This window comes from Perissodus microlepis, chromosome 6 (assembly GCF_051167445.1).
Source record: "Perissodus microlepis isolate ML-2025 ecotype Zambia chromosome 6, ASM5116744v1, whole genome shotgun sequence".
NCBI lineage: Eukaryota > Metazoa > Chordata > Actinopteri > Cichliformes > Cichlidae > Perissodus > Perissodus microlepis.
Window position 1 is genome coordinate 36,820,369 of NC_140466.1, and position 12,102 is coordinate 36,832,470.

Sequence of the window (12,102 nt, forward strand, 5' to 3'; positions counted from 1 at the left end):
CATCATTTATTTATTTATAGATTACTTTTAAAATGGGACAAATCCCTGTGGCACGAATTTGTCCAGTGAGATGGGCTTATTTAGACTACAAAGACTATAGACTTATTATCACTCGTCACAGGTTTATTATCTTCTTTCTTATGGTATAATTGTAGTTTTTTCTACAAGATATTTCTCCGCTCTCATTGGCTACTTGACAGGCTGCGTCAGTTTTCTGCTCCTTCCTATTGGTAGCTGAACTGATGCCTATTTCTTGCGTCCTGGTCCAGTTTGAGTGAAGGTGAACCCGGTTTGTCTCTAGAAATACCCATTCCTCATTTGCTCCTCTTGCACAACACCGGGATCATCGTCTACTTCATCCCGAGCCATGTCCCTGTTTAGCGACGTCCCCCAGGCTCCCCCGGTAGCCGTATTCAAACTGACCGCTGACTTCAGAGAGGACACCCATCCACAGAAGGTGAATCTGGGCGTCGGAGGTAAGAGATGCTAGATGTCAGCAAATGCTAAAGTTAGGTTGGCTTGCTCTCTCTTGTAGTGGCACTGTAAAGCATAAACATATCGCATCAGCTGTGTTTCCTGTCTTTTTGTAGCTTACATTGTTTGGTACATTCGGGCGATGGCGGTGGTATCATGTTCGCACACGTAAGCAGCTTTTGATATATGACCTTCGCTGCAAGTTGCTAGCGGCAAAGCTAGCATTAGCTTCTTCTCATGTTGACAAGTAAATTGCCCGAATTTTTTTCATTGTTAGTGCAAATGTTACACCTCTCACTGAAAGAATTGACAATTCCAGGAAGTAGGGCTTCATGTCGTACCACAAAACACTTCTCATTTAAAGACTTTAAAATCATAATGTTAAAACGCATAGCGGCTGTGACTTGTTTTACTTGTCCATCTGTCCTTGAACTCATCATTCTCCACTTAAACACTGACATCCTGTCAAAGCAGGAACTTACAGGCTGAAGTTTTCTTACGTAGTACCATCAAAGTAGTTTACTGTTTTTTAATATGTAATCTTACGAGTCCTGTTTGTTGCAACGTTGTCAATCATTGTGTGATACATAATTGGTAAGTCCTTGAAACTGTCATTAGTTTGCTTGGTTGGTTAGGAAAGTTTTGTAAGAAAATGCGTTCAGTTTTTAGAATGAATGCTAAAGCCGTGTCTCATTTGGAAGGTTTTGTGCTAGTTTGTGTCCCTTACTTAACGTGCACTGTAGAATATCTCTTTAGTGTTATTTTATCCTCATTCTGACTATTTATGCTAAACTGTAATAAACCAGCAGACAATCTTTAGTCATCTGTAATAGGTTAACAGGTTGACACTTGTATCCCAACAGTTTCAACATTAACCCCAATGTGCCAGAGCCTAGTCTATCCTGCTCCTAGCCCAATGCTTCTGGCTAAAGTGAACTAATACTTAGTTACTTCAGGTCAGCCAGAATAAGGCAAAACTCTGATGTAGCTGCTGTAGAATCTATTAACATATTCTGCCTTTAGGATGTAATGTAGAGCTAGCAGTTTGTCACCTTTTCATGTGCACAACCTGCATGTACACTTTATGGCAAGAGTCAAAATGCAAAATATGAGCAAAAGCTAATGGGCAGAATATGCTTTAACGATCAAAGTGCTCCCTACAGGATTATTAAAATTCACTTTCTCTGATGATTCATCGTGGACTGAGACAGTAGTTGCACTTTTTCCGGTCGTTGCCAAAACAAACCTGAGCACATAAAACCAGTTTGGCCTGGAGAAACCATCCCAGTAGTTTTATATTAACTCTATAATTTAGTGTCTCTCTCTGTGTGAAAATGGATCAGTTAATAATAATAATATGGATTGGATTTATATAGCGCTTTTCAAGGCACCCAAAGTGCTTTACAATGCCACTATTCATTCACTCTCACATTCACACACTGGTGGAGGCAAGCTACGGTTGTAGCTACAGCTGCCCTGGGGCAGACTGACAGAAGCGAGGCTGCCATATCGCGCCATCGGCCCCTCTGGCCAACACCAGTAGGCGGTAGGGTACAGTGTCTTGCCCAAGGACACAACGACCAGGATCGAACCGGCGAGCTTCCGGTTACAGATACACTTCCCAACCCCCTGAGCCACGGTCGCCCTAATATGTTAAATTATGTTGAAAGCGAGTCCACAAAAGCAACAGGAAGAGTTTTTTAGGTTCCAGATTTCTCCAGGCCTGTTTGCCACTTGATCTGCGTCTCAGGTAAAGTGATGTCAGATTGGGCTCTATTCAGATTTTGTACTGGCCACACACAGAATTATTTTGCATACCCCAAAGCCACCATAAGCATGTTTGACCTTTTAAGTGTGCTCGCCTTTGGGCCCTGAGTGACTATGTACCACTGCTGCCAAACCCTGATATGTGATACTGCTCTGCCCATGCTCCAGACCAGTATGAGGGAGCACAAGTTCCTAAGGAGTCAGATATGTGCTACACACATGTTTGCCGGTGACCTTCAAAGTTTATATGGCATCATATGAAGTTAAATGGCAGTTTATTCTTTCCTGTGTGCAATTTCTTCTATTCACTTTACTATTTGCAGACTGCAGTGCTGTGTTATTACCATTTTTATCTTTGAAGTATTATCTATAATTTTGTAATACTCGGTGATATGGCGCTATACACAGTGACACAAGCAGCAGAAACAAAGTGTTTGTATTTAGTTATCTAGTATATCAGTTGTAAATATTTATCAATGTCATACTAACCATAAAAAAGCTTTTTTGTGAAGTGCAGGCACGAGTAATAGTCTACACAACCTGCCCCTAAGAAGCAATACCTGTGCCGTCTGGATTAACATTTGCTTTGCTTTGTGTCCCCTCCAGCTTACCGTACTGATGACTGCCAGCCCTGGGTGCTGCCGGTGGTGAAAAAGGTGGAGCGGCTCATCGTGGAGGACGAGAGCCTGAACCACGAGTACCTGCCCATCCTCGGTTTGCCAGAGTTCCGCTCCGCTGCCTCAAAGGTCGCCCTGGGAGACGATAGCCCAGCCATCAAGGAGAACAGGGTGGGACATGCACACTGACACATGGAGGTTTTTGATCAGTTGGAGCAAATGTAATAAATGTTGTTTATTTTTGCAGTGAAATAAAAAGGAAATAAAAGCACATTGATTAAAAGTTGTTTCAATTTTAATCTGTACCTCAGCTTTCCATTGATTAATGGACATAACTGGATGAGTATCAGCTGATCAGGTTTGCCTGCGTCTTTAATCTCTTTTAAACATCCTTAGAAACCCTAATTTAAAGCTCCATGTTTTTATTTCTCAGACTCCAATAGTGGTGGTGTATTAGTTCTGAATACACTGAACCCCTCAGTTTATCGTCTTTCACACCCGAGCACCTTTATTTCCCCTCCTTTTAAGGCAGATTTCTTCTGATTGGCTGCCCCTTGCAAAGTTTGAACAGTAGGTGGGTGGAGCTGTTGTGCTTACGACCATAGCTGTGTGAAGGAGATGGCCTCTCATCTACATGCGGTCAAGGAAGAGTTGAACAAGCAATCTGAAGCCTGAGATTTTGACTCACAGGGAATTCTTGTCCCTGCAACCTCATTATTTAAAACTTAATTTATATTAAATATGAGCATTTACCACTGCAACAGTTTAGGTAGAACAGGGAAAAAAGTGAAAAACAAGACAATAAGGGCAGGAAAACCTGTGAAGGCAAGGTCTGAAAGACCAACAAGTCTTGGTGTATTAAGTTAGTGCATATTAACAGCAGTGTTCAGAAGCAGGCATGACCTGCAGCCTTATCACAAAATTCTCTGGCCGAACTGTGAAAAGCAACATGTATTTAATATCATACTTATATTTCTCTGATTGCGTTTCCCACTGCCCGCTTCCTCTCACAGGTTGGAGGAGTCCAGGCTCTGGGTGGGACAGGTGCGCTGAGGATTGGGGCAGAGTTCCTGCGGCGGTGGTACAACGGCGTCAACAACGCAGCCACGCCCATCTACGTCTCAGCACCCACCTGGGGTTAGTGAAAAGTTTTAGGATGCAGGAAATTGTAGTTGAGAAAGTTTGACTGTTTTTCGATAATGAAGTGAACGTCTCAGTGGGTATCAGAGCGGATTTAAGTGGTAAACACCTGCTGAACGTTTCCTCTTCCAGAGAACCACAACGGTGTATTTGCTGATGCTGGCTTCAAAGATATCCGCCCCTACCACTACTGGGATGCTGCCAACAGGGGCCTGGACCTCACTGGGTTCCTGGATGATTTAGAGGTGAGGATGGAACGATGACTCCTGTTTAGTTACAAGAACCCAACAGACAGTGACATGAAAACAAGAAGACTGGGAGCATTTCTTTTTTCATTTATTTTAAATATTTTTACTCATTATTTGTCTTCTCTGAGCAGAAAGCTCCAGAGTACTCCATCTTTGTCCTCCATGCCTGCGCACACAACCCCACTGGCACCGACCCGACCCAGGAGGAATGGAAGCAGATTGCAGAAGTGATGAAGGTACAAAGACATTATTTTACCATCATCTGATGGCCTTGGTGGTGTCTAACTCACCATAAATATCTTCTTCTTTTTTAAAATTGCTTTAATGTGTAATTAAAAAAGAAATGAACTGAATTTTAATGTATGTATTTCGCCTTTTCCTTCTCCAGAGGAGGAAGCTGTATGTGTTCTTTGACTCCGCCTACCAGGGCTTCGCCTCAGGCTCTCTGGAAAAAGACGCCTGGGCCATCCGCTTCTTTGTCTCCGAGGGCTTTGAGCTTTTTATAGCTCAGTCCTTCTCCAAAAACTTTGGCCTGTACAGTGAGTACTCACGGTCCACGTACATTCATGCATACTGTCTTGTGTGTTTTAGCCAAAAATAAGTTTATACTGTTTATACCTCTACTTACCCTCGATTAGTTTTATGTGAAGCCATATTTTATCTGTCTCTACTTACAGATGAGAGAGTGGGGAACCTGACAGTGGTTTCCAAGGACAACGAGAACCTAACCCGCGTTCTGTCCCAGATGGAGAAGATTGTCAGGACGACCTGGTCCAACCCACCTTCTCAGGGAGCACGCATTGTCAGCAAGACCCTCAACAGCCCTGAGCTGTTTGAAGAATGGTACGCTCCATCAGTCAGCGCTTTAATATTAGCATACTAGCTCCTGCTAACCCTTCATCTTTTACCTGATTATTCAAATAATATTAATAACTTACCTTCCTCGTCGGTGCATGCACATGCATGCTTGTTACCAAATGTGCATGCTAGCATGGTTTTGAAATTTTGGAAACACTTGGCCTTTCTCTCATGTGCTATTACTTTTAGAGGTTTATGGTCTTTGTCAGCTGACTTTTACTCTCATTTCCTGTCTTATGTCCTTTTTTAAATATCCCCACTTGTCTCCATCCCGCCTCCCCACTTTAGGAAGGGTAATGTGAAGACCATGGCAGACCGAGTTCTGTTGATGAGGGATCAGCTGAAGGCCAAGCTGCAAGCTCTGGGCACCCCGGGGACCTGGGACCACATCACTCAGCAGATTGGCATGTTCAGCTTCACCGGCCTAACTCGTGAGTGAAAACACACATACACGCACTAATGTAGAAGCACATCCTGCTTTTAACATACTGGGATTATCAGAGATAAGCATCACAATGGTGGAGGGACCTGCAAGATACCCAACACATCCTTAAAGGAGACCTATTAAACTTGATATTTCTGTTCTTGGACTCTGCTCTTCACAGTTAAAGTATCTTTATATGTCTTATACTTGGCTTCTGTGCAGCCCCTCAATTCATATTCTGTTTGAAACAAGCGGTCTTGGCTCACTTTATCTTCACATCATTTATGAAGTTCACTCACTCTGTTGCAATTTGTGCTACAGCCAAACAGGTGGAGTACATGATCAAAGAGAAGCACGTGTACCTGATGGCCAGCGGTCGCATCAACATGTGCGGCCTGACCAGCAAGAATATCGACTACGTCGCTCAGTCCATCCACGAGGCCGTCACCAAAGTCCAGTAAAGGCCATTTGTGCCCATCCACTTCCTGCCTCCTGTACGCCACAGGACGTTTCATCGTGTCTGTGCCCCTCTCTTTGCTTCCTGCGTCCTCACAATTTGCAGTTGAACCAACGGGAGGAAGGATGTGTTTTTGTTCTCACATGACGGCGTCATTTTATGGGAGGTACAGTGGTTTTTGGAAGAGCCAGGTATGATCGAACACGCAGACGTGACAACCCCATCATTTGTTTGAATTGTTGCCGCAAGCTTCTGTGCAGTCCAAATCATTCCACTCAAACTGGACACCAGAATGTGGACTGGGAAGATTTGCGATGAAATTATGCTTCCTACACAACAGTAGTACTGAACAAACTGCAGCACAGGAAAAGTCGTGTAAATAGATGTAATTACTGTTAGAGTCCTGCCATTTCATTTATAAGCACTGAGACCACAACAAATCACTTTCCTGTTTTTAGCCATTAGAATATAAAAGCTGGTACTGTAATCTTGATTTTATTTTGTTGTGTTAAAGTTCAACGGTCATCATCCCCATCATCATCATCTCAAAGGTAAAGCACATGCCTGATGCTGCGTTGCCTTGTTTTAGTCATACAGCAGAAGATAATTTGTTTAGCCACTAAGTCAACAAAATCACCCTCTGTGCCATCATTGAACAAAAGTCACCTTTTTCCTCTCTCTGTTACTTTGTTTCCACCCTGCAGTGCCCTTATGTTGTTACACAAAGCCGCTGTAAGAAGCCACTGATCAGACCTCAGAACCTGTTCTATGCCGCAGTCACATGTTAACTGGTGTTTGTAATGGCGTTCACACTAAATTAAATTATGAACTCTGTGTATGTGTTTTGTTTTTTCCCATATCTATCTTCTTGTGAGACAGTGCATTTAAAATATCTTCATATTTAAAAGCAAAAACAGACATCCAGATATGATATAATCAGCAGTTTAACACTGTACATTGTGTAGAAAGTGTGGAGATGTTGACGGTAGTGATGTGCGATACCACTGATTTCCTTTCCGATCTGATACCAAGTAAAATTCAGGGTGGTGTCAACGATATTGATCCCATACCGATACAAAAACTTAATGTTTCATTATATTTCATAATATAATATATAATTGCATTATGTAATTGTAACTGTAATAATAATATAGCTTCATAATAATTACAGGACAGAGTACTTGTTCTTATTACTTAATGATGCAGAATAATCATATAGAAATAAAAAAAGTTGTGCGCTATTTGACATGTTGCCTGCCTGCTCGCCCCAGCAGCACCTGTCCCTCTCTTCCTCTTCAGTTCGCCTCAACATACGCTCGTCATATTCTGTGATATGACTTACTCTGAGGTGTTTGAGGAGGTCAGTGGTGTTGCCACAACGCCTCACCGTCTTGCCACATGTATCACAAACCGCGTCTTGGCATTTCGTAGAGTAAAATACGTCCACACGTGACTCCGTTCATGCTCAGCCATTGTTGTGAGTGTGCACGCCATGGGCTGCGCCACATTTATACAGCTGTATTTCGCATATGACTATGAAAGGCGTACGAGAAAGTCGTTCCTTCCAATTTAGACGATCCGAATGATATAGTTTCTTTACAATGTGTTCCTGTTAATGCAAAACTACAAATTTATCCCAAAGTACTAAAATATCGATATTTTAATATGAGAATCGATTCTAGAACATAAATTACTGGTATCGGAAGAATTGATATTTCAATATCGATCCGCACACCGCCAGTTGACGGCACTGAGTGTGAAGTGAAGTCATCAGCTGTCACAAGTAATAGCTGTGCTGAACAGAGCAGGTGACTAAAGTGACTTTAAGCAGACTATTTCACAAACTGCTGATTTACAGATATCTCTATGGTTCATAAAAGAGAACTGTCCAGTGAGTGACTGCTTTAAGTTGATCTAAACTTGTCAATAAGGTCATGTTGGTTGGTTTGGTCTTGTGGGAAATGTTTAAAGCAAGAAAAATAAACCATAATATATCATCACCAGATTTGTCTTTAATATAAAATAAAGACATCAGACTGTTAAAATTTAATATTTTGTGGAACTCTGTATTTTTGTATATTCTGATACAAAAAACATCACATAGTTGCTTTTCTATTTTACAAGTATTAAACTCTCATATTTCCAAGGAAATGCTGTCTGTACATGTCTGCAGCTCGGCTCCTTCTGTTAGAAAATACAGTGAAAACAGCTGAAAACAAATTTGCACTGATCAGCTGACATTACCTTGTCTCATAGCAGAAATAGTGAATATACAGAACTGATCTCAGACATGTTATGAGCGCATCCTGATCTCCGAAGCTCAAATAGATGTACAGCAGGAAGCATGAACCGACCTAACAAATCAACAACGTCCTGCAGCAGAATCTGTTATTGTCTGGATTTGACCTCAAAGGATGCTGCTGATTGGCTGAGGCTGGTGCCCCAATGCAGCAAAATGACTCAGCAGGTTTCATGTATTGTACTCAGGAGGGATGTTTCTCTCTGCCTGGCCTCCTGTTACATTAACCAATGAGCAGAGTTGAAAAGCACCCCTCCCACTTGTTCCTAAATATGTGTTTGTACTGCTGGGCGAGGCTGTTTGATGCTAATGCTTCTCACTAATTTGTTGACTGTCTTTCAAAATTCACTTTAAACAAATCAAGGTCTTTAATCCTCCCCTCCAACCAATTATGCGAGTAGAGTTTTTAAGTGCAGATGACGCAGCACGATAACATTTTACAAAGTAATGCAGCAAAGTGGCTTCAGTCAGGAAACAAAACTGCATCGGTGAGTCAAATTTTAGGCCTTTAAGTGCATTTTCCTTCTTTTCACATTTCCTTCCTCCTCCTCCTCCTCCTGCTCCAGGTCTGTGCTGCAGTGGCACAAATCTGATCCTGAACCTCAGTGACAGTGCCACACCCTTCCATCCCATCCCTGCTGCACCATGCAGACAAACAGAAAGCGCAGGTTCAGAGGCAGCTCTTCACAGATCACCAAAAACCTGAATGATTTGGGCCTTCAGACAGTCAGCGGTAAACCTCCAGAGCCTCCATGCTATTATTACTGAATCATTTTCCTACACAATAAGAGTGGCAGGATATTATACTTCACAAAAGTGATCAAAAAAGTGACATGTCTCAACTATCAAAACCGAGAAGGAGCATGATTTCAAGCGATGATGTCATCCACAAACAGTTTGGAACTGGGAGTTTTCAGCACTGCTGTCATATAAACTGTAGGTGGATACATGAAGGAAAAAGAAAAACAAACAGAGCCCTTTAAAGACTGCACCACCACCTCCGCTAACAACGTTTAAGGAGAGTTATATAATCATTACATCCTCTTTGGCTCTGTGGCTCAGCAGCCACAGTTTCTCATACACTCAGCACTGCCTGCAGCACATGTAGCAAACATCAGAGCAGAACAATATTTCAATGCTGGATTATTTCCAAAAAACACTTTCCTGATATTCTCAGCCATGAGTTTAAAACATGACATCCATGAAACCCGCATAACCCCCAACAATGAGACTTCTCTAACAAATAGATGACATCATGGTGGCCATTTTTTGGCCATAGTGTCTACCAACTTTTTGAGTCTAAATGCTCACTAGCCCTTTGCTAACACCTCTGCGTGGGATGTTTTATTGTTACCACAACAAAACACAGATTTTAGCCGCTTAAAGCAAATTGCGCCAGACTCCAGGATTTAGGCCAAGCTAAGCTAATCGCTCTCAGCAAGACAGGGAATGACTTTGTGTTTGACATTCAACAGGAGATTTGTCTCCAGCCCACGTTTTACAGACACTTAAATGATTCTCAGACTCAGTGATGAATAAAATGAACAGGAGGTTTAGAGCTCCAATCGTAATACCCACATGCAGTTGAAAAATATGTTATCATAACCATATATTTGTCTTCATCTACTGATTCGATTCACCGCATGGGTAGAAACACGTGGGCATATCGAAAGGTTTACATTATATTCGTACATGGCATTCATCCCTATGGATGTGAATTCACTGCTGTAGTAGCCTACACCACACAAGCATCATTTCTTTCTTTCTTTCTTTCTTTCTTTCCTTCTTTGTGTTGGCACTTCTGGGCCTCCATACCATCAGGAATCGCTGTATGCTATTTCACTATTTCTCAGTGTGACCACATTTTGTGAGCGACTGGTGGAAAATGTGTGCATATTTCATATGCAGTATATAAAATGCAAGTGTTAACAAATAGAATGCAAATAGATAGTATTTCTGCACTGTAGGCTGAAACCCTAATTATTATTTAAAGGGTGCTAATCAGGCAGCCTTTAAAAGAACCTTTACTATAATTTCACTTGTGCATTTGGAGCAGTACGTACAAAACAGCAACATCTTTGGTGTCTTCCCTCTGTTTCCCGTGCAACATCAGTGTCTTTAGCTCCATTGAAGAAGTGGTCTTACATGAGTAAAAAAACCCTATTTTTCTATAAATCTTTTACATTCACAGTTTTTTCTTTACACATGTGCATCCACACAAGAACCTGGAGATGAGAAGCCATGGCATAGTGCTGAAGCTTGTGTTCTTTGATACAGTGAATCAAAGAGCGGAGGGTTTGGTGCATGTTGCTAAAGCTGCACCCCCGCTTTTTGTTAGGATGGTGTCTTCCACCCACAGGTTCTGTGCATTCCTGGAAACTGGCCCACTTTACGGTCTCCAACAGTGCGGGCTTTTGGAGTGTGTTTTCAGATAAAACTCTGAGAGCTGTAATTCAGCAGCCACATTTGTCTTTACAAACAGCTTAAAGAACCATCACATGATGGAATGTATTCAGGGCTGTTTCACACACACTCTGCTAGGTTTTCACCAGCGGCTGCTCTGAAATGTCCTCTGGTGTTTTTTCCCCTTCACGAGATTTTTTCCTCTTCTTGTGGCCTGAGGAAACAAAACACATTAACAGTTAAATGCAGAAGGACCGGTGTACCTGTCATACACCTACAAGAAACTACCATAGTGTTGTTAGATTTAAATTTATAGATAGCATTTATTTTGGCTTCTAACTAAGGTCACATCATATTATTGCCAGTTACTGGCATTGTAAGGCTTTGGATCTTAATTTAATGTATAATTTTTACTAGAAATACATTGAAATGTTTCTGTTTATCAGTCGCCTGTGTATGTCCAGACTTTCTGATAAATCAACATGGCTGAGGCTTTTGTTGTTGTTGTTTAAAATAAAATTCTTTTCTTTTCTTTTGGGTTTTTAAAATTGTTTTTAGTTTCTGGTAAAAAAGATAAAAACACATCATTGCGCTTGAGGATGAAGTATCATAAAGTAACAGGTCTCTATGAACCAAAAAGTAATTTTCTCAACAAAAAGAAGGAAACACTTTGATCTAAACAATCAGTGGAAACCAAAAACATCAATTCTTTGCAAACTGGAATAAAAATCAGTCAAATTTGTTTTATACACCAGATGGAGATTGTAGTTTTCACTCATATTAAGCATACATATGTGGAGCATTACATTTAGTTCTATTTTACAGTATCACTTTAAAAGTCCTTTACAGGCTTCTGTAAGCATGTGTTAAGCTGTATCCACACAGGCAGCAATCTGCTCATGGTGTATTGCTGTGAATGGTGAGTTCCAGGCTCCAGTTACTTAGGTAACAATCTAATGTATTTACTGCCCTGTGTCATGTCAATTACCCGTATCCTGTGATCTCATTGGAAATCGCCTCAATCGGTTGCCTTGAAGTTGAGAAAGGTTTATCTCAGGACTGATTCACTTCTCATTAACAGTGATTTTTCCACCTGTATTCACTTTAAATATTCACCTGAAGTTGTTGATTGTCTTTGACTTTGTATTGTCTCTAATTTCTGCAACGCTTTTAATCCTGCGTGCGCAAAGCTTTATTTCTTTGAGGTTTTCATTTCAGTTTGAAATGAAGAGAAGTACACAATTTGCATAGAAATACCCAAATCAACAAAACTCAAATGTCAAATGTCGCTGTTTGTGTATAGTTTTACTTTCATGAAGATTTGGTTTTCAAATTCAGCAGCAGCAGCAGCCTCCTGCACATCGATCTGACACAAAGAGCTGGAATCATCGTCCAGAAACAGCACGAGAATACAG

At 41.3% G+C, this 12,102-nt stretch overlaps 2 protein-coding genes across 2 annotated transcripts in view; one reads left to right on the forward strand and one right to left on the reverse strand.

The window, feature by feature from the left end:
• Positions 1 to 236: 236 nt before the first annotated feature.
• Positions 237 to 6,819, forward strand: LOC146386132 (aspartate aminotransferase, cytoplasmic-like). The gene is made up of 9 exons (XM_084932176.1): positions 237 to 476; positions 2,848 to 3,029; positions 3,872 to 3,995; positions 4,131 to 4,243; positions 4,378 to 4,482; positions 4,635 to 4,785; positions 4,924 to 5,089; positions 5,393 to 5,535; positions 5,850 to 6,819. The coding sequence occupies exons 1-9, from the start codon at positions 368 to 370 to the stop codon at positions 5,987 to 5,989; spliced, it is 1,233 nt and encodes a 410-aa protein (XP_084788302.1). The 5' UTR covers positions 237 to 367; the 3' UTR covers positions 5,990 to 6,819.
• LOC146386133 (metal transporter CNNM1-like) overlaps positions 250 to 12,102 on the reverse strand; it is a 30,576-nt gene continuing 18,723 nt past the window's right edge. The window contains exon 10 of the mRNA XM_084932175.1: positions 250 to 10,901. Coding sequence (XP_084788301.1) covers positions 10,822 to 10,901 — 80 coding nt within the window. The 3' untranslated portion in view covers positions 250 to 10,821. The remainder of the gene's footprint in view (positions 10,902 to 12,102) is intronic.